Source organism: Aquarana catesbeiana, linkage group LG10 (assembly GCF_042186555.1).
Source record: "Aquarana catesbeiana isolate 2022-GZ linkage group LG10, ASM4218655v1, whole genome shotgun sequence".
NCBI lineage: Eukaryota > Metazoa > Chordata > Amphibia > Anura > Ranidae > Aquarana > Aquarana catesbeiana.
Genome location: NC_133333.1, coordinates 161704243 through 161726720, shown reverse-complemented (window position 1 = coordinate 161726720; position 22478 = coordinate 161704243). Strand labels below are relative to the sequence as shown.

Below are 22478 nucleotides of genomic sequence, written 5' to 3'. Positions count from 1 at the left end.
GCATCAGTAGCATCTTTGAATGAAGAAACATCTTTAATTGGTACAGTGAAATGTTTGTTTAGGACTGAAATGATAGGATCAGCTACCTGGACAGACCACTTAATGGGGAACTCTTTCCACTGGAGTCACACACACCCCGCTGCTGTCTTCATTCATGTACAAAAGTCCATTATTGAATTGATCATTTTCAGGGGCTGCCAAACCCGCTGCTAACCTATGTTTGTACAGGCGTGGTGGCCACTGTATCTGCTTACAGCTGTCAATTACAGTAGCAGGAAACAGTAAACTCTTGCCCCTGGGTTTTGCAGCATGGCTAACTGCCCTTGCTCATGCCCATGCCCATGCAAATGAAGTCCAGTTTACTTTTAGCCCGTTCACATTGTTGTCAATGCGGCTTGCTATGGGGGCACGCGGCAGGGTGGAGGAGCAAGGAGCACAAGCGGGGGACCTGAGAAGAGGAGGATAGGGGCTGCTCTGTGCAAAACCATTGCACAGGGCAGGTAAGTATAATGTTTGTTATTTAAAAAAAAATATATATATTTGAACCTTTAGAATCACTTTTAAAGTAGAACTAAAGGCCCGTCACATGCCCATAGCACCTAAACTTATTTCTATACGTTATTCACATCACAATTGTCTTTCTTCTCCTGCTAGGCATGCCTATGTGGCAAGGTGGGAGGTAGACTTAAAGGCACAGAAAACTGAGGAAGAATGGTTCCAGACTTGGTCCACCACTGTGACTTGCACTATCAATGTCACGACTCTGGAGTCCGTCTATAAGGTCCTGACTAGGTGGTATATGGTACCTACCAAACTCGCTTACATAATCCCTGGACATTCTGGTTTATATTTTAGGGGCTGCCAAGCAGCAGGAGATGTCCTCCATACATGGTGGACTTGTCTGATGCTGGATCATTTTTGGTCTAAAGTGTTCACTCTCCTTTACAAATTATTTGGTGCTCATTTGCCTAAAGACCCATGGTTCACTCACCTACACTTCAAACCTTCAAATCTCACCAAAAATCAATTCAATTTGGCACATTATGTACTCTTGGCCTCTAAACTGACCATTGCTAAAGCTTGGAGGAAGCAGTTCACTTCTCTGAGGTTGAAACCAAGTTGGATGGTTTTTATGTTAATGAACATTTGACAAGCACCATTACCAACAACCATAAGAAATTGGACAAGATCTTGGGTTGCCTACTGTTACCCACTTCTTCCATGATGTGTGCCCCTCTGCTTCATTAACCTGGTGTGGTGGGCTTCCCCCGTGCCAGCCTCCCTCTCCCTTCCCTCTCTCATCCTATAGTATGGGCCTTACCCTCTCTTTCCTGTCCTCTCTCATCAGCCCCCTCCCATTTTTTACTTCTACTTTCTCTTTCTACATTCCCCCACTCCCTTTTCCTCCTCCTTTTCTTCTCCATCTTGGCTGACCATCTTGGTCTTCTTGTCCTATACGTATGACATGACTTTTGGTATCAACACCTTGTGTACTAATTTGTTACTGTTTTCATTGATCTGAGATACATTCCAGTAACAACATCACTTCTTCACTGATTGTTTTACAGTGTCTATTGGGTACCAGTTTGCCTTATCGTTGATTCATGTATTTGGCTTACTTTCTCTGTATCTGCAATGCGGACTGTTTGATCTGTACCAAATGTTTATACCAAAAATAATAAATACATTGAAATTGAAGTAGAACTAAAGGCAAAACGTTTTTTTTTCATTTTGGATAGAGTAATGGAGGGTTATAACCCCTGTTGGGTTTTTCGCCATATGTGTCCCACAGGGGAGATTTCTCTTTACTTCCTGTCCCATAGCCAAAACAGGAAGTGAGAGGAAATGCCTCCAAAAATGAGGGAATACTGGGGTATCACCAGGGTCACAAAAAATGTTCCCATTGGAAGATTACCCCTCTATTACTGTTCTGGTGACAAGAGCGGGTCTATGGCTGAAAGTAGGACACAATATGCTGGAGGGTTCCATCAACAACAGATGGGTAGCTGTCATATCCAAGAAGATGCAGGGCAGGGTGGGGACTTGATCAATTTAGTACCAATACCTGGGCAAGCCTAGTCCCCCTTACATGCAGTTTTGCAGCTCAAAAAAATTACATTAACTCCACAGCCCATATTTAACCAGGCCACATTTAAAACAGGAGGGACATCAGTCAGCTTTTAATAAAAAAAAAATCTAATCCGGAGTGTTGTTTCACAGGAAAAATACAGCTAAATATTGTATTAACTGTATACACAGTACTTAAAAATTATTTACTTGGCTGCATTTTAAACTGTAAAGAAACCAGGCAGCTTTTAATCAAAAACTCAACAATATAGTGGATTATTTCACCAAAAAAAGGTCAGTAAAATATTTTACAGAGTCCATGCATAGTATGTAAGCAATTTTACCAAGCCACAGTTTAATGGGGAGAGAACTGGCAGGTTTTAAAGAAGAAATCACAATTAGAGTACTCTATTTCAGAAAGACAACAGCTATGAATATTTTTGATTGATGAAGCACAGGAATAGGCCAAGAAAGGAGACAAAGACAATCGACTTCGCTTGCATCAAACACTATATTTTATGTAACCTGAGGAGCAGCACTAGAATACACTGCAAACTTTCAGGCACAATGCTAAATTGACCGTGCAGAAAAAAGATTGCACAAATTTGGCAGCTGAAGATCAGCTGGGTAAACATTAGGCGTGGCACCTTGACAGGGCAGAAACACTGGAATAGGGCAGTAAAGGCAGCATGAAAGTGTAATGCTGGCAGGTCTGCAGTGGTGGCAAGAGATGGTTATGTTGTCAGACCAGCAGCAGTAGAAAAAACTGGTAATGGTGTCAGGATGCGATAATGGCGGCAGACCTGCCATGTGGGCAAGAGATAGTAGTTCTGTAATTATTTTTTGGGGGGCATTTTCAAAGAAAAATATGTATTTGTATTTGTAACTGCTGGGATTTGGTACTCACTGCCTATCCAGGACTAGTTAGTCTTTAAAGAGGTAAGCCGATTAACTATGTTTGAGGACTGGTTGATTCTTTTTTATGTCACAAAAACCTCTGCTGCACTAAATGCATCAAGGAAACAAGAAGACTTCTGACGTTGAAGCCTGTGCTTGGCACTACTATGCGCAGCTCCATGCTGTCCCTAGTTTCTGCTTGATGTGCCACAAGGAAAGCCTTTTAAACTATTTATAAGACTTCCATCCATATGATCAACTTAATAGCCACAGAATTTGTTACTGACACAATCAAGTAATCTTAAAAAGGACTGTTGGGTCTATTCACTGTAAATTCAATGAGCGACACACACCACAATTAGGGATAAGTCAATGGTTCATACCGAACATTGGCTATTCAGGCATTCAGGTGAGTGCCCAATCTTTTGCCCGTTTGGCCCAATATTCGGTGGGAGTCAAGCATCATATATAGAAGCAGTATTTCTATTGCTTCTATATATGACCGTTTCTGCCTGTCAGTGGTTGCTAAGGAAGGGACAGGTACTGGCACCCACTATGTTCCTAGCAACAACTGATATTCTGCTCAGGGAGCTGTCATTGGGAAAGGAATTTTCGTGTGCGCTGGATTCATCAGTTTTTATTTCTTTCGGTGAATCTGTGGACAGCAGGCATCGTAATTAATAATATGTTTACTACTAGGGACTTTTTGGGGTTTTTTTTGTAAAGAAGGACTTGTCAAATGTTTGGTGTTTCTTATTTGTAGGTTACATTTTTTTTTGTGAATGAGTAGTTGTAATATGTACCCTTTACTCATTAACATAAATGGTGGTATCTGGGGGTCCCCTTATTTTTAAAGGGAGCTTCCAAATTCCAATAAACTCCCTGCCTGCAGACCCCCACAACCAGTGAGCTGGGGTTGCAAGGAAGAAGCTCTTACCCTCATCAACATGACAACTCCTCATGTTGAGGGCATGTAGACTGGTATGGGTCAGGAAGGGGGTGCACGCTCTTCCCCCCTTTCCTGGCTAGCTAGGTTTTATGCTCAGAATAATGGCCTGGTATGGATTTTTAGGGAAGACCTCATGCAATTTTTTATTATTTGTGCAGGAATCCACCTTTAAATTACTCTGTGTCTGGTATAGATTTCACGAGGGATTTTGCTTTTATTGTGTGTGGGGTACTCTCTTAAAATCCATAGGAGACTTGATGGGTCTGGTATGCATTCTGGGTGGGGACTCTAAGCTATTTTTTTTTCTTTAACAAGCAAATATTTTTCTTTAATTCTGTTGGATGTACAGCAGTAAAAGTGACTTTTACAAAGAATGACAGTTTAAATTGCTAGTAAATTTAATTGCTGGCTTCTTTGTTAAATACACCCCTCCAAGTGTGCCCTAAAATATATAACAGACCTTATGTCTGCTATTTATTATGTATTTCCCTGCTGGCGTCTTTTTTTAAAGAAGCCAGCAGGGAAATGTAATTTTGCTGGCCATTTAAAACACTTTTTTTTCTTTGTAAAGGTCAGTACTGCTGCAGCATTTTCTGTACATCACATAAATGTGCCCCTTCAAAGGCAGGATTAGGACACACCAAGCATGCTGTGTAAAGGAATTGGACATTTTTAATGTTTCACTTTAAGCATTTAAAACATCACTTCTCTTGGCCGAACTGATTTTTTAAAAATATTTTTTTGAATTGGTACATGTTCCCCAGGCCAGTACCCACTCCCTATGCAATTTGTTGACAGGCCATTTTTGATTTGACAGATTTGGCTTATTATTTAATAAATTTAGGGTTCAGGTTCATCCAAACATCCAAACTAAAATTTGCCAAACCCTGCTCAAATTGAACCCAGGGCAATTTGACTGGTCCCTAACTACAATGTAATTCATGTTAGTGGAGCATTAGACAGCATAGTAAATACTGCACTCCACTCGTTGTAGCCCACCACACTGCAATTAATTGTAATTTAGCAGTAGCACTATATAGCACTGAATAGCTCTGTAGGTAGCACTGTAGTGTACAGTAGTAGTAACTATTTCTACCTGAAATTGCTGTCAGGTATCTCTATCTATTCCCACTGCAACACACACTGACAAAGGGCTGATGAGAAAGCTGATTTTTATAGGGAAGGGGTTGGCACATATATAAACCCCCATTATTGGCCATAGTATGCTATCTGATCACTGTTCACAATTCATACAATGCATTTCAAGGCATATGATTTTGGCAAACAAACCCAAAAGTTCAGTTGAGATGAACAGGCAACGTTTGGGTGAAACTCTGCACTGGCCTGAACCCAAATCTCATCTCTAATTTTTAGCAGTACAAGACAAGTTTGAGAACAAATTGGTTGTATGCAAGTGAACAAACAGGTCTGTGATTGTGGTGTACGTATCTTGTATTGATCATGCATATGTTCCAATATTTTTGTATGATCATTATAGATTTTCCTCCATTTCCTCCTGATGAGACAGACCTAGATGTCTAAGAAATGCAATGTGCCCTCTCCATCCCACTATACACTCGGCATTATAATACAGTATTCAGAGCAATATACAACACAACACGAATGTGTTTGACTAAAACTACATTATCGATTTATGTACTTAGCGAGGTGGCGATTCATGAAGTGAATACACAAATGGGGATTTTAATCTATATAATCTTTCATCACAAAAGGTTTTAGTATGTTTTATGGAATTATGTTGTATGTATATTTTTTGAAAAAAAATGTGATTTTAATATCTTGTTGCATGTTTGTACCGTTAAAGCGCATTTTTTTTTTGCTTCTGGGAGACTGCTATGACGGCTTATGGGGATACAATATATAGACATGGGCAGTGCCAGGCATTGTGATTAATAATAGATTTACAACAAGGGACTTTTTTTTTTTTTGTAAAGAAGAACTTTAAAGAAGGTTTGGGGTTTCTTTATTTCTAGGCTACTTTTTTTGTGAATCAGTAGTACTATGTACCCTTTATTCATTCACAGAAATGGTGGTATATGGGGGTTCCCTTATTTTTAAAGGGAGCTTCCAGTTTCCAATAAGCCCCCTGCCTGCAGACCCCCACAACCACTGAGCTGGGGTTGTAAGGAATAGGCTCTTACCCTCATCAACATGGCAACCCCACATGTTAAGGGCTTGTAGACTGGTATGGGTCAGGAAGGCGGCACAAGCTCTTCCCCTCTTTGGCTAGCCAGGCTGCATGCTCAGATTAAGGATCTGGTATAGATTTTTAGGGAAGACCTCATGCATTTTTTTATTTTTTTGTGTAGGAATCCACTTTTAAATCACTCTGGGTCTGGTATGGATTTGACAAGGGATTTCACCTATTTTGTGTGTGGGGTAGTCTATTAAAATCCATAGGAGACTTGAAGGGTCTGGTATGCAATTTGGGTGGGGAATCAAAGCAATTTTTATTTTAACAAAGCAAATATTTTTCTTCATTTCTGTTGTAGGATGTACCACAGTAAAAGTGACTGGGGATGGGGACTATCGGGATCAAATATATAGACATGGCCAGTGGCATGAACGTTTTTGGCTTTAGGATGTTAATGTTGCAGCAAGCTTTGTTATTTAGGTAAGTATACCCCTGGGAATGGAGGATTTCTTTAGGTCAGGGGTGCTACCAGGGCTGGCCCAAGACATTGTGCTGCCTGGGTCAAAGAATGAAATGCTGCCCCCCACCCCCCCCCCCCCCAAAGATTAAAAAATAAAAATAAACACCCACCAAAAGGCCCCCCCACATCCATTATTTTCTATCATGATAATTAAAACTGAAATTTAATTTATCAGGAAGTCAAACTTACATGTAATAGCACCTTGATTATATGACATACCATTATGTTCAATTCCAAGGGGAGGAATACGGCAGTATATGGACAGGCTAGGGCAGTATAGGGACAGGCAGAGAGGCTTGCAGGGCAGTTGTCGTCATGACACACAACTGCTGGACAAAAAAATCTTGTTCGTCAATTTGCTGGGTAAATAGAAGAGGAGAAATGACCATGGTTCAATTTGCTGCCCCTCTCAAAGTGCTGTCTGGGTCCAATTGACCCACTGGGACACATGGTAGGGCTGACCCTGGGTGCTAGATAGGCAGGATATGTGTATGTTATGTGAAAGTACACTTTTCCTTAAAAAATCTGTTTAATATCTACTGTAGGCTCGCACTGTATCAGTCAAATAACCACATTTATAGGAATTATTATGCGATCTTTGCTGAAGGTGCTTAGGGGACTGATGATCAGATAGTGCCAGACAATTAGCAGGAGCTCGCAAACATCACATGGCTGGAGAGGAGGTATTTAGGTTTAAGCCAATATTACCAATCCCTGGGCATCTAGTCAGTTGACTGAATGTTTTGGAAGCATAAAACACAGGGCCGTCTTTAATATTGATTGGACCCTGGGAAAAAAAAAATTTTTGGCCCCCCCCCCCCCCATGTAGTTTCGCTCTCCACCTGCTTTGAGACATACAATAAAAAGCAGCTAGACTCAAAATCAGTTTACTGAATCAGATCAGACAGCGATTGCGATTGGTTGCCAGAGGTTACAGTGTATCATGACCACTCACTGACTGGTTGCTAGAGGTTACAGCACATCATTTCTGCTTGTTGATTGGTTGGTTGCTAGAGATTACTGTACATCAATACTGCTCACTGATTTTGGAAAAGGGTTTGGGAGTTTCTTCCGCATTTGTAGCGCATAGAGCAGCCCATTGAAATGAATGGGCTGCCCTACACATGACCTACATCTTTATCCACCCTGTCAGTACACCTTTGTTTGCATTCTTAAACCCATGCTAACCTCTGCACCCCAAACCTCCCCCATCCTTTCAACTCCCCTTTAACTCTACCTGCCTCCTCTGCTCATCTTTGCACCCACCTTCCTTACCTCTACACATCCCCTCCTTGCTCACCTGTCCTACCTCTGCACAACCCACACTACCCTCCCCCCACTAATTTGCTTACCTTTGCAGAACAGGCTGATGATAGGCTTAATGACCATAGTTGTAGGCAGGACTTTCATGCATGCCCCTTTACCTCCCCAGTGGGCAGCATTCAGTATAGGTGATGGTGGATATGACCTCCAGGGGGGCATGATATACATATGAATACTGCGCTATTTACAAATGAATCCTGACGGTCTGCTGCTATTTACATATGAATGCCATCACTATTTACATATCAATGTTGGTATTTACACATAAACACAGGGTCTGCAGGTGAGTCATCTGTACACAACAATAGGGCAGAGCTGGGCAGCATTAGTAACATAACTTCACACCGAGATATCAGGACACAGCACAGGACTAAAACCTCAAGGGACAAGGGAATTCAAACTGGGATAGTTGCCAAGTATGAGGCAGCTGATTTAGGCCCCACAACAATGACAGGGCCCAGGGAAGCTGCCCCTTTTGCCCTGCCTTAAAAAACGGCCCTGATAAAACATCAGCAAGTATAGGAAGTTTAAAGTGTTTTTGTGCTGGTCTGCTTTAAAGCTGAACGCCAGGCATACACCCGAAAACACACAAAAATGTATATATGAGAGCTGTTTTACTTGCCAAGGGATTTCTATTTCTTTACATCCAGTCCTGAATGTTACACATCTCTGCCACACAGCACAGCCCTGTCATTGCTGCAGTTTCACTTTCACTTATAGTTCACTTCCCCACCCAAACCCTGTGACTGGACAGTGATAAGAGAAGCAGCACACTGATGAGGTAATTTCTTTGTCATTCTGATCTCTCCTATCAGCTAATTATACTGCTGTATCTCCCTTCCCCTTTCTGAGGTCCGCTGTGCAGATTGTAATACAGATTGCAAGAGGCTCATATCTTGTAAAATTCAGGAACTTAAACTGCTTGTATTTAAAAGTAAATGTAATGATGTAATAATGAATATAGAGCTGCAATAATTTGTGTCTTTTATATCTGTCATGATTTCAGTTTTAGGACTTGTTCACCCTTTGTGCAGTGGCTGACATTTTTCCATACTGGATAAATGTCAATCACTGCAAGTCGAGACTGTTATGCTGCATACAGACGATCGGAATTTCCGACAACAAATGTTCGATGTGAGCCTGTTGTCGGAAATTCCAATTGTGTGTATGCCCCATCGGACATTTGCTGTCGAAATTTCAGACAACAACAGTTTGGGAGCTGGTTCTCAAATTTTCCGACCAAAAAACTTGTAGGAAATTCCGAGCGTGTGTACAGAATTCTGACGCACAAAATTCCACGCATGCTCTGAATCAAGTACGTGACGGAAGCGCTCGGTCTGGTAAAACTAGCATTCGTAATGGATATAGCACATTCATCACGCTGCAAAGTTTCTAATCTTTTAATGCAGCGCATTCTCTTTTTCTTTATAATGCTATAATGAAGTAGTTTTTCTGCTGATATTTACACAGAGTTCTGAAAAACTGATTTCTATAGAGAATATAGAATAATGTTTATAATTTTTTTTAGCGTAATCTCCTTTTTTTTTTTTTTTTTGATCAAGATCTCCTGATTTTTTTTCTAGTGTTCTCCATAGTCTTTTTTTTTGTTTTGTTTTGTGTGTCAAGTTACCACAACACTATTATCTTTTATTTTTTAACCTCAAAGAGGTTGGTTGATGTTGGTGTCCCTTGTTAATTTGACATTGTATTTTTGAAATGTACCTGACTACTCACAAACAGTCCTTTTTTAACTAAAACACATAGCCAAGGATTTTTTTATTAAAAATAGAAATTTATTAGGGGTAATAACAAAATAAAGAGGAAGGCAACGCTGGATAAACTTTTGAAATTGGCGAATCCTTTGTACCCCTGGGCAGACATCAATTATTTGACAGGAAAAATTGGTAGCCTGAGGAGTCCATTTAATAGGGAGCACAATCCGGTCCAGGACTCCGAGAGATTGGGAGCAGTAACAGATGACATATATGTCCCCAGGCTGTGGTCTTACCACAGCCTGCGACTTTTGCCAGACCAGACCGAACCCAGGCTATCACTTTCAAGACTTCCTTGCACGCTTCCTTCCAGGCTGTGGCTGTGGTATTGGAGTTGTGGCAGGAGGTGGAGGAGGAGTATGGTCCAACTCACATATGTGACTTTTTTTGTGAGTACGTGTCACAGAAATTAGTAGACCAGACTGTGTGGACTGCACAGAGGAAACCAGAAACACATGTAAGTGAAAAATAAGGGTGTTTATTAAATAAGTCACAAATAAGTGAAATATAAACAGTGCAAAACCAACCACAGACCCACAAACTACAAACAATATAATATATACAAATAACTGGAGATACCGGAATCGTAAACAAAGCCAGGCCGAGGTCATACACAGGGAGGTCAGCAGATGGGTAAGGATGGAAAACCAACAGGACAGGGAGAGGATGGATGGATAGGCTGCAAGGCAGGGATACAAGGAAATCAGGGCACAGGAGGGACAGGTCCAGGATGGGTTTGGGATAGGGATCGGATCAGATCAGAAACAGGCTTAAGGTCAGGATACAAGCAGCGAGGTCAGGGAACAGGGAGGAAGATACCAAGGCAAGCATGTGAGGGCTTGCCGGGTATTTATAAGGCTGCAGTAATTGACCTCATGTTACACCTTAGCGCATAGGGTGCTGTCTGCTCCACACTGCTGGAGTACACCCGCTGGTGGACACCGGTACTACGACCCAAGGATGCAACAGTGCCACCAGCAGGTGAGTCCTCTTATTACAGGTCCTAGGTGTTGGAAGACACCCGCTGGTGGACACTGGTACTGCGATCCAAGAGACTGATAGCGCCACCAACGGGTAAACCTTTTCATGACAGTACTTCCATCACCCCTTATTTAGGACCTGAAATATGAGCTCCTCACTGATGATGTGTTGGCCCACCTCCATTTCCTGCATCTTACTGGCCGTCATACACGCAAAGGCTTCTTGAACACTGGGGGTTGTTGTGAGCACCGCAGTAGCCTGCCGAATCAAACCAAGCGCTGACTCCTCCACGTTCCTCCCCTTCCTGGGCCTTTTTGTTGGAAGGCAGAGGGGAGGAACCTGGGATTCAGTCAGGCTACTGGGCACGGCCACCTCCTGGCTGCCACTTTCCACGGCCACCTCCTGGCTGCCACTTTCCCCCGCCACCTCCTGGCTGCCACTTTCCACGGCCTCCTCCTGGCTAAGACTTTCCTGTGTTTTAGTTTTTTGGTCATCAATCACACACAGTTTTGAGCTCATGACTGTTGCAAATTGAATGGTAACAAATAGAAAAGACTATCATTCTGACCCCAGCATTTTTCATTCTTGTCCTAATCATTTTTAGCTACTCATGTCTGTTGATATGTAAACCACTTTGTTAAATCTGAAATTAGCGATCAATAACATCTAGTTTACATCATAAATTTTTTGTCAAGAAATATGTTGAACAATGCTATACCTGGCTCAAGCTGGACTCCTCCACATCTTCCTGGGTGGAAGGCCCAGGTTGTACGTCGGAAGCCTCATCTGAGGTGGAAGGAAGAGTGGAAGGAAGAGTGAAAGGAAGAGTGGAAGGAAGGGTTGAGAGCGATGGCCTGATTTCAGTCTGGTCTGACAAAAACCGCAGTCTGTCCTAGTACCACAGCCTGGGGACATAATACAAAAATATGAATACAGATTGTACAAATTGAAGCACAATTTTACATTCTGCAATTACCTATCAAGATAATAGGAGAACAAAACTTTAAACAGTACCATTTGAAAGTATTCAGGCAGGCCCTTGCACTACATGCTTTGGTGAATTCATCCATAAATATGACCACAAAAGAGGTAGGTATAGTGTGTATGGGTTTGGCAAAGTCAGCAGATAGAGGATTGGTATCAGTTGACTTAGCGGTTGGGGGGGAGGGTTCCAAATGAGTTTGGGCCCAAAAAAAAGGCATCTTGCACTCTGCCTGAACAAAAATAACATTTAAAACACATTTTAGGGGGTGTTTAGGGTAAGCACTACAATGGAGCAGACAAAATACATTGTTAAGTGACTAGGCTAGGTGTGTATGGGCCCAGGATAGCATGCTGGGGAGGTTAGTGAAAGCAAATATGCATGAAGGACAAAAAAGGAGCATTAAAAGCTTACAGCATGCATGAGGACAAAGAGGACATTCACAGCATATTAGAATCATGGTAATTATGGAATGATGAAATAAATACAATACATTAGCAAACATTAAATACATAGAATGTGATGTTAAACGATAAAACTTACCTCAATATAGTCCTTCTGCAAGACCTGAATGATGACAGAACAGGTCTCTGAAATAATGATCCCCAGAGCCTGGGGGGAGATGACTGTCGAGAACTTGATGTCCTGCAGACTCCTCCCCGTCGCCAAGTACCGCAAGGTGGCGACGAGCCTTTGCTCAGGAGTGATGGCTTGTCACATGCAGGTGTCCTGCTTCGTAATATAAGGGGACAGCAAAGCCAACAGATGGCAAAAAACGGGGTCCGTCACCCAGAGGTAATTTCTGAAATCATCGGAATTATTCTCCTGGATCTCCGGCAGAATGGCAGGCATGTGCGAGAATTGGTCACGCTGGAGCAACCAATTCTTCGTCCATAAACTCCTCCTCGCCCTGTTCATGGACTGGACTTGGGTCAAAGTAAGAACCCCAACACCAAGCCCTTGCACAGCACAAACTCTACGATGAGTACGTAAACGCAACATGGCTTCAAAACGGTCGGCTGGTCAGAACGAACTAACAGAGCGCACTGAAAAACAGAAAGGCCTGAGAAGAGCGAGCTGAAAAAGAACACACTGAAAAACAGATACAAACTGACAACACGCACTGAAAACCAGATACAAACCCACAAGCACAAACTGAAGAGTAGTAATGAACTGAAAAGCACGAGGCTGAAAAGCGCAAATCATCTCTCTCCAAACTTCTACTAACACAAGATTAGCAGAAGGAGCCCAAAGGGTGGCGCACTTGGTATTGAACTTCCTTTTTATAGTGCCGCCGTACGTGTTGTAGGTCATCACGTTCTTGGCGATCGGAATTTCCGACAACATTTGTGCGACCCTGTCACCGTGTGTATGCAAGTCAAGTTTGAGCCAACATCCGTCGGAAAAAAATCCACGGTTTTGTTGTTGGAATGTCCGATCATCTGTACGCGGCATAAGTGTGATTTGAGGGCAACTGCAGCATGTCTGCGATTTTCTGCAGCACATTGATGCCACTTTATGTCACCTCGACCACATCAGTGTGCATTGTTGCAGGGAGGTTGCTGCATGGTCCTGTCATTTGTATAGGTAAGTTTGGTGGTGGTACCAGCTGCCCAATGCAACGGGGGGCACATTTTTCCTGTGACATGTATATTATCTTGTTCAGAACGACTTTGTAGCTTAACGGGGGTGGTAGAAACTCAGCTCAACTGCCTATTTTTTTTTGTCCCCTGATCACTAGTGTACAACTTGCTGCCTGTTATAGAAAACATGTGAAGACAGGAATACATAATCAACACTGCTGACCTCTCTTTCAGTTAATAAAAGGTTTTTGGCTGCTGAAGCTGATTCAATGGTTTTTCATTCAACTTTCTAAGTTGCTCTTGCAACCTAGGACAAGCATCTAGACAAGCATGTATATCCACATTTCTTACTTCAGTGGTTGCACAATTGTTAGGCAACCAGGAATCTTGCATTCCAGGAGGTTTACAATGGCAACCTTTTTATTGCTCTGTACATTTCCATTAGTGTGAACCTTGCATGCCCACCGAACTGTATAAATTAACATCAGAGGTATAGAAGAAGGTGGAGTCAGTACACAGGAATCGCTGCTTGCAGACAGCAAATACACTCACTGGCCACTTTATTAGGTACACCTTGCTAGTATCGGGTTGGACCCCCTTTTTTTTTTAGAACTGCCTTCATTCTTTGTGGCGTAGATTCAACTAGGTGTTGGAAACATTCCTCAGAGATTTTGATCCATATTGACATGATAGCATCACGCAGTTGCTGCAGATTTGTCGGCTGCACATCCATGATGCGGATCTCCCGTTCCACCACATCCCAAAGGTGCTATATTGGATTGAGATTTGGTGACTGTGGAGGCCATTGGAGTACAGTGAACTCATTGTCATGTTCAAGAAACCAGTTTGAGATAATTTGAGCTTTGTGACATGGTGCATTATCTTGCTGGAAGTAGTCATCAAAAGATGGGTACACTGTAGTCATAAAAGGATGGACTTGGCCAGCAACAATACTCAGGTAGGCCGTGGGGTTTAAATGCTCAATTGGTACTAAGGGGCCCAAAGTGTGCCAAGAAAATACCCCCTACCCCATTACACCACCATCACCAGCATAGCTCCCAACTGTCCCTGATTTTGAGGGACTGTCCCTGATTTGGAGCAATGTCCCTCTGTCCCTCATTCCTCCTCATTTGTCCCTCATTTTGATCTGATCTATATAGTTGTATATAAAATGCACTTTTTATCTATCAAAAAGTGTTTTCCAGCACTAAACCTTTCATCTGATTTCTAAATTGCTGCATTTGTAAATTCCAAAAGCCAATATAAAGGAATAGCGGTGGTAAAAAAGCACTTGTGGGTTTAACCAATCTTGTTTTTTTGTACAATTCACCTTCAAGGGGGCGTGACAAGGGGTGTGTCCTATACCTGCATACTTTTGCTGATAGGTGGCCCTCATTCCCCAAAAGCTGGGAGGTATGCACCAGCCTGAACCATTGAAACAAGACAGGATGAATCCATGCTTTCATGTTGCTTACTCCAAATTTGGACCCTGTCTATAGTCCCTATAAATTGAAAGTAAACAGCAGAGGAGAAGCTGCAAAGCATGCAGAAAAATCCAGAGAGTTGTGAAAAGCGATGACCAGCAGACAGGCAGAACTCACAATGTAAAAGGAGATTTTTCAAGCTTATATTAGATTTTCAAAAATAACTATTGTCTGTATTGCTATCACAATGCTGATGTTATAAAATGAAAGCGTATTCTGTAACTATAGATTTCCTTTATGAACTGCCATTTATTGCACTGTAGAAAGATTTTCACAGGTGTTGCTGAAAACTGCATAATCACAGACTCTGGATTTAGGTTTTCACTTGTTCCCTGCAACTGGAAGTTTTTACACAGAGGACAGTAGCTTGGTGTACTAAAGCTTAGTCAGGGTGAAAAGACAAAGCCCTGAGCAGACAGGCTCTGTACCTTTAAATTATACCCATTCTAATGTTTTTCATTTGATTGAAGTGTACCAATAATGCTTTTGTTACATTTTTTCCCCAAATTTTGCTAGATCTTCTTGTGCTTTGGTCACCAGCTAAGTACTATGGGAGAATATAATTTGTTACAGTTTGAGCAAAAAAGACTTGTGTTACCTGCAGAAGAACACACAAAGCACCATACTGTTTATATCAGTTGCCTTGATTGCTGTTCACAAACTTAACACAAGAGGGAGTACTCACACAATTACAAGCCACTTGATCTGCTTGGCCAGGCCGAGTAAGGTGAAAAGACAGATAATCAGATCCAAGAGCAGCAGCAGAATATAAGCCAACCACCTGCAGATACAAAGGAGGCAAAAGCAAAGATGAAATCTATCTGAGAACATGGCATAGACACAGGCGCATGCCTGAAATGTATTTAATTGTAAAGTGGTCTTTATCTGTTGCACAATAGCATACTGTATATATTCTGGCTCTTACACATTCCTCTCTGATTTTTTTATCTTTTATTATTATTTTATGTTTAAAATAAATCATTGCACTGTTTTTCTTGTTTCAATAATTATATGACCATTAATGAAAGTCACTGAATTTTTCAGATTGTACTATGTACAAGCAGAGCTGGATTCCAAATGACTGCCCACCTATGCCATCTATTTGAAGTCACCCCCTTCTAACCCTCTAAACTGCATAGTTTTAGTATCACACTAACAAGATATCAGTTTGGTTTTATATGTAGGGACCCAGCGTGAGCGTACTTTAAGTAAACAGTGCACTATTATGCCTACAGAAAGGCCCAACTGTGCAGGGACAGCAACAATTTGGACTCAGATTGCATTGTCAGGCATGACATAAGTCTGGAGCTTTTTAATATAGACAGTAATGTGTTACAGTCATGATGTGTGGGTGGCTGTGTGTTGTGCCTTGCAGCCCTGCCACCCCAGACTACAAACTATGAATGCTATACAAAAATATGGCTCCAATTAGAGGGCTGGACTGTCAGTGGTGCCAGTTCATCCCCATGTACAGATAACCATAATTAGGCATATCTAAAGAGCTATCTTCTTTTAAATAACTCTGTTCACAAGTGGCCTGTTGTCTACAGACAACTTTACTTTGAAAAAGAAGGAAAGTGGTTGAAACCTTAATTTTTCAAGAACAGCTTTAAATAGACAGTTGGAGGAAGTAAGAACATGTAAGAGAAGTTAAACTTCTAAGTTAGTTTGATTTGCCTGGATATTTAAAATTATCAGAAAGGAAAATGATACTATCATTTTCCTGTTATGCAAAAACATCATGCACCACAACAATCTATGCAGTAATATGCCAAGAACAAGAAAAGGTTTGCGATGTTTATTCCTTCAACAATTCCGTTGGAGCTTTTTCTGATGGATTTCAATATTGCCCCTAAATGAAATAAAATATAATTTTTGACCTTAAATTAAAGCTGTGTAAACATTTAGGTATATATAAATTCTGAGGATGAATTGCTCCACAGTGCCAGCAGCACTGTAGGCGAGGGCTTCTTTTTTCATTATTCAGTTCCTGATGGGACAAAGTACACGTAGTATTTTGCAGTAGGGAAGTTGAATATACCAGATCTATGTGCCAAATTAACAGGTGGAAATTAATGAAAAAAAATGAATTAATAAAAAAGTAAACTAATGCAACCACCACATCTAAAAATTTGTACGATACAATACTTTCCATTTGCTCTTTTGGATTTAGATACACTTGAAAGTATAACCTAACTCAAGAACAAACATACAATATGTTGCAACTTTCCATTGTGATGACTACATTAGTTTTGTATTTATTAGGCTAAGTACAAAAAGTATCAGTTGATATTGCACAAATGCATTGTCCCTGTATCTTCCGGGATATTGAAGTGAAATCTTAAACCTTGTTATTTTCCATCAAAGCAACTACAAACCTCCCTGCCCCTATGTAATTAGGTAAAAAATGCTACTTCTTCATAGATAAAGTGAAGTGTGGAATTAGTGTAGTCACCATAGGGCAGGAAGTGAGAAATTCTCTTATTTTCTCTTTCCTTGTCTATTAAATTGAAAGCATTTTGTTTCATCCACTCTAAAAGTGCCAAAAATACCTGTTGATCTTACTATAATCCAGTACTGTCCCATGCACTCTGTAGTGTTTTTCTCAAGTAGTACTATTATGAACCCTGCCCAGTTTAAGGTGGACTGCAGAACACCTCCACCCTATGTTATGGAGATGAGGAGAGGGGGAGGTATCATGTAATTCTGTCCTAGTGTGAAAACACTGCTCCTCCATTGATACAGCACATGGTATGTATTCACCCTAGGACAGGAAGTTTGTTACTGGCAGGATCACTAGGTGAAGATAAAGAAACAAATGCAGCCGCCATTGGTAAGCTGCAATATACATTACGTTTTTGCTGACTCAATGTCTATGCTGCTGCTCCAGGTGGGTCCGCCAGACAGTCCCTTCCACCTCCAGTGTATTTCAGTGCATGCATAGCTCATCTAGCCATGTGGAACAAATGCAATAGGATCCAAAGGGCTGCACACTTGAAAACTGTATCCACTTTATTGATTATCTTTAAAATGCCAGATACAGCAACAGTAGACACCATAGGAGCAAGGAAACACAGTAAACACGTTTCACACTGTTAGCACTTATTTACGACTTACAGAACACAGGAGAGACCACTCTATAAAAAGCTGAATCCTCAGCACAATCATTAGCCAGCAGCTGTGACTGATTCCTTTTCACTCCACCTCCTTTGCATAATTTGTGCGCAAACTACATATGTACAAATAAAACTTGAACTTAACCTAAAACAAGTTAAATCTGAATGTGACAAAAAGAGTCAACAGATCCAGTAGCATGGTAGCTCTTTTTAAACAGTGGTCTCTCCTTTGTTCTGTAAGTCATGAATAAGCGCTAGCAGCACGAAATGCGTTGAATGTGTTTTCTTACTAGCACGGCGTCTACTGTTGCTGTGTACGGCATTTTAAAGATTATCAATAAAGTGGATGCCATTTTGAGGGTGCAGCCCTTTGGGTACTATTTTATTTGTATTACATTTTTGTTACTGGGTTTAGATACACTTTAATCTTTGACTGCTTAATTTAAAGCCCAATTTCAGACTTTTTTTGTCATGGATAAAGTCGGGGAAGGATAGAAACCTCTGTTTCCTCTTCATGAAATATCTCCCCACCTCCTGTTCCATCAGACAATCTAGACTTGGACAAGATAAGAGAGAATGTCTGCCCAACAGGCAGTAAAATCCTGATATAGGTTCTAAATATTCTTCTTTGTACTTGGAAATACATTTATTTATGTCTGTGTCTTTGTTAGAGGGCTGACAAAAGTTCTAACACTTCCACACTGAATGCAAAACTAAGAAAAAATTGTTTTGGCTGGAGTTGGGCCTAAGCCTCGGTTCACACCAGAGGCGGCACGACTTGCAGGTCGCCTCACCGAGGCGACCTGCACACGACTGCCCGGGCGACTTGCAAAACGACTTCTGTATAGAAGTCTATGCAAGTCGCCCCAAGTCGCCCCCAAAGTCGTACAGGAACCTTTTTCTAAGTCGGAGCGACTTGCGTAGCTCCCCTTAGAACGGTTCCATAGCACAGAATGGGAGGCGACTTGTCAGGCGACTAGGTCGCCTGACAAGTCGTCCCTGTGTGAACCGAGCCTTAAAGTGGAAGTAAACCTATCAATTTACCAGTTTCAAAAAACAGTTACATTTCCAGCACATGCCAGGAATGTAACTGTCACATTGTTTGTGCTCTCAACCAAACTGTCAAACCATGCAATGGCTGGAGTCATAACTGATCACATGTGCAGAATTATTGCAGTTGAAGGTTAAACAGAGGCCAAGATGGCAACTTCCTTGGCTGAAAATGATAGAAGGGTTTACTTCCACTTTAACTCATAAACATAACTTCACGTTAACTTTTACTCCTAAAATTAATCCTTAAATAAAGGTGGGCAAAGTTTTACAGCCTGCTTTCCTTAGAAAGCAGCCACAGTTTCTCTAGAAAAATCTGTCCCCTGCTAGCATGCTGTAGAGACTCTGTGTTATGAATAAGTGATCTCTCTGAAAAGGTCTGGCAAGCCCCTAGTGACTCAGAGGTAAAGCTACCCAATAAACTGGGACGGTAAGCTTTGCTAATTACAGAGCTATTGGTCTGACTCAGCAGGGGGCAGGTCTGACCTCTAGAGAGTGACCACTGCTTCCATAAAGAGAGCAAGGGTCCTTTTCTGCAGCATGCTGGCAGGAAACAGACATTCACCATAGGCTGTGGCTGCTTTATTAGGAAACCAAACTGTATGACTACACATCTTTTGTTTTGTTGCACATTGAATGTATTTAGCAAATTTAAACTGAACATTTAATTTGGCCTTTATCCTTGCAAAATCCTTATCGTATTCTTGTGGCAATTAGTATTTTGACATAACCAGGAAGGAAAGGAGCAGCACACATTTTAATTTTTAATTTAGTTACAAAAGTGTGCTTATCCTTTTTCAAGGAGATAAGGAATGATGTGTCTAGGTCAGACGTACAACTCAATATAACTTGGTTGACTTGCTCTACATAGAAAAAATTGAAAAAAATCTCACCTATAATCCTCAATGAAATTAATTTGCTCTGCCATCATGTTTAGATTTAGCTCAACTTCCTTCCAGAAAGACAGCTCTGCCAAATTCTGGGCCACTGATTCCACTTCCCTCCTGGTGTTCCGAACAATGACAAGGAAATCTGTGCGCTTCGAAAAGATCTCCTCCAGCTGAGTCAGGTCACTCTTCACTACAGAGCTAAGAAGCTGCACTGTGTCTGAGATCTGTGGGACCAAAGATTAACATTGAAAGACAAAGTACCACTCGTATTGTGGAAAAATTAATACTCGTCTCATGAACCAAAGGGAAACTCATTTATTGCATGTATCCAGTTATAACTAAAAATCACTTTAAGTAATTTTTCAATGATTTTCACTTCTCATTGTACCATATTTTAATGATTATATTTAATGCGTAGATAAGCATGTTTCTACCAGACAGCATAAGGGAGACCATAAACCGCATGATAAAAGCAAGTGGCACTCTTCATTTCAGTCTGTTTATAATCCAGTAGGAGGCAAAACAAGCATTTGTGATAGAGGGAGGTACTTTTTATGTCACAGATGTTCCAACTGGCAAATCTCCCTAAAAGTAAGCCAGCAACTCTCAGCATCAGTTGACTAATGCTTTTGGTTCTCGCACTCTGTTCATGTTAGGGCAGGATGATAGTTTACAGAAAGAATCAATCTGCGTATCTCTGATAATCTGTGGACTTGGAACATTAAACGATACGTTCACCTTTAAGAAAAAAATGCACACATTTTTTCAGGAAAATAATGTGCATTTATTATTTGTTTCCTGCAAATCATTGCATTTGCAATCAATGAATTGTGAGTGCAATGTCAGGCTTCTGCAGACACTTCCTCCAGCTTTCATATTTAATATGTTCAGAACTGGAAATGATGTAGAATTGTAGACTGTAGATGTAGAATTGTAGATTTTCCCCAGCCTCTAGCAGCAGATATGCCACCTTTTTTGAGTAATACAAAACATACCATCAATGTGTTGAAAGGGGTACACAATAAAGAGGATTATATCTTTGTAACTGCTGGTGTTTCATCTTTTCGTATCCAATGAACAGGAATTACAATCAGTTTAGTATTATTCAGAGGAGTTCCAGGCTCTATCAAATAAGTACAAAAGCAAATTATTTTGTGGGTCCTTGAATTTGCCATGCATCACAACTAGTTTGAGATGAGATATTACCTTCAAGGTAGTGAGTGGTGTGGCAATAGGAGCCAAGTATTCCCAATTATGACCAATCTTTGCATGGCTAGGTGGGAGAATGACATTATGTATGGCAATTCAATAATAAAATTGGTTCTTTGGAAGAGGTACATAGATCACATACTTCTCTTATTGAGTGCACCCTTTACAGTTATTCATGAAATAACTTAAAGCGGAGTTCCACTCAAAAGTGGAAGCTCCGCATATTAGCCTCCCCCCCCCTCCAGTGCCAGATTTGGCACCTTTTGGGGGGGAGCGGGTACCTGTTTTTGACAGGTACTCATCCCCACTTCTGAGAGATCTCGCCCCGGCAAGATCACTCGGAAGTTCGGCCCCCTCCTCCTTCCCCCGTCGCCGCGCTATTCAGAAAGGGCAGTGCGCTTCGCACATGCGCAGTAGAGAACCGGCTGTGAGGTTCCCATACTACGAATGGCGGCGGCAGCACCCAAGAGCCATTGCAAACATCGGCTGGGGTGCCAACATCGCTGGATTCCAGGACAGGTAAGTGTCCTAATATTAAAAGTTAGCATCTACAGTATGTGTAGCTGCTGACTTTGAGTTTTTTGCTGGGGGGGCGGAACTCCTCTTTAAGAGGTATTAGACCGAGGAATAGGTATATATATTAAATACTTCATTTTTATTACACACAGTTGCTACGGAGTAATGTACTTGCTCCAGTTGTCTGCAATATGTTGGCAGGACCACACAGGCACTTCAGGTTCATCTTCAGGAGTAGGGATGAGCCAAACACCCCCCTGGTTCGGTTCGCACCAGAACATGAAAACAGGCAAAAGGTTTGTGCTAACACGTTAACACCGTTAAAGTCCATGGGACAAGAACATGAAAAATCAAAAGTGCTCATTTTAAAGGCTTATATGCAAAGTATTACCATAAAAATGGGGACCCGGGTACTGCCCCAGGGGACATGTATCACTGCAAAAAAAGTTTTAAAACCAGTCGTTTTTTTTAGGAGCAGTGATTTTAATAATGCTTAAAGTGAAACAATAAAAATGAAATATTCCTTTAAATATCATGCCTGGGGGTCTGTCAGGATGCGCATACCAGCAGAGATATCCACCTCCCTACAAGAGCTTTGAGGCCCAGAAATACACGCATTTCTGTTGCCCGCAGGAATCGGGCATTAGCACATAGAAGTGCACATGCGCGAACTGGCACGCAAACAGAAGCCGTCGCGCACCCGTGTGCGCGTTGACGCTCACGTGCACACATGAGTAACGCTGGCGCAAAAGTGAGCCTATTTAGGTGCAGCCAGTACCTAGCCCCAGTGCTGCTTCGTCTTCAGCTTCTGTGCATTCTGTTTCCTGAAAACCTGTATCTTGATCCCTGTTACCTACCCAGCTTGTCTGACCATCCCTTGATCTCCACCAGCACCCAACCTGGCTTGTCCTATGACCATCCTCCTGTCTTCTCCTTGGCTCCTGTTTGCTGATCCTGATTGCTTTTGATCCTGGCTTGCCTCCT

General features: G+C 41.6%; 1 protein-coding gene across 2 annotated transcripts in view; it reads right to left on the bottom strand.

Annotated features, from left to right (window-relative positions):
- TTYH1 (tweety family member 1) overlaps nt 1–22478 on the bottom strand; it is a 245107-nt gene that overhangs the window by 45246 nt on the left and 177383 nt on the right. For both annotated transcript variants that reach the window (XM_073602865.1, XM_073602866.1), the window contains exons 4-5: nt 19773–19993; nt 15399–15494 (exon numbers count right to left, since the gene is read on the bottom strand). In XM_073602865.1, the coding sequence (XP_073458966.1) occupies nt 15399–15494; nt 19773–19993 (317 nt within the window). The remainder of the gene's footprint in view (nt 1–15398; nt 15495–19772; nt 19994–22478) is intronic.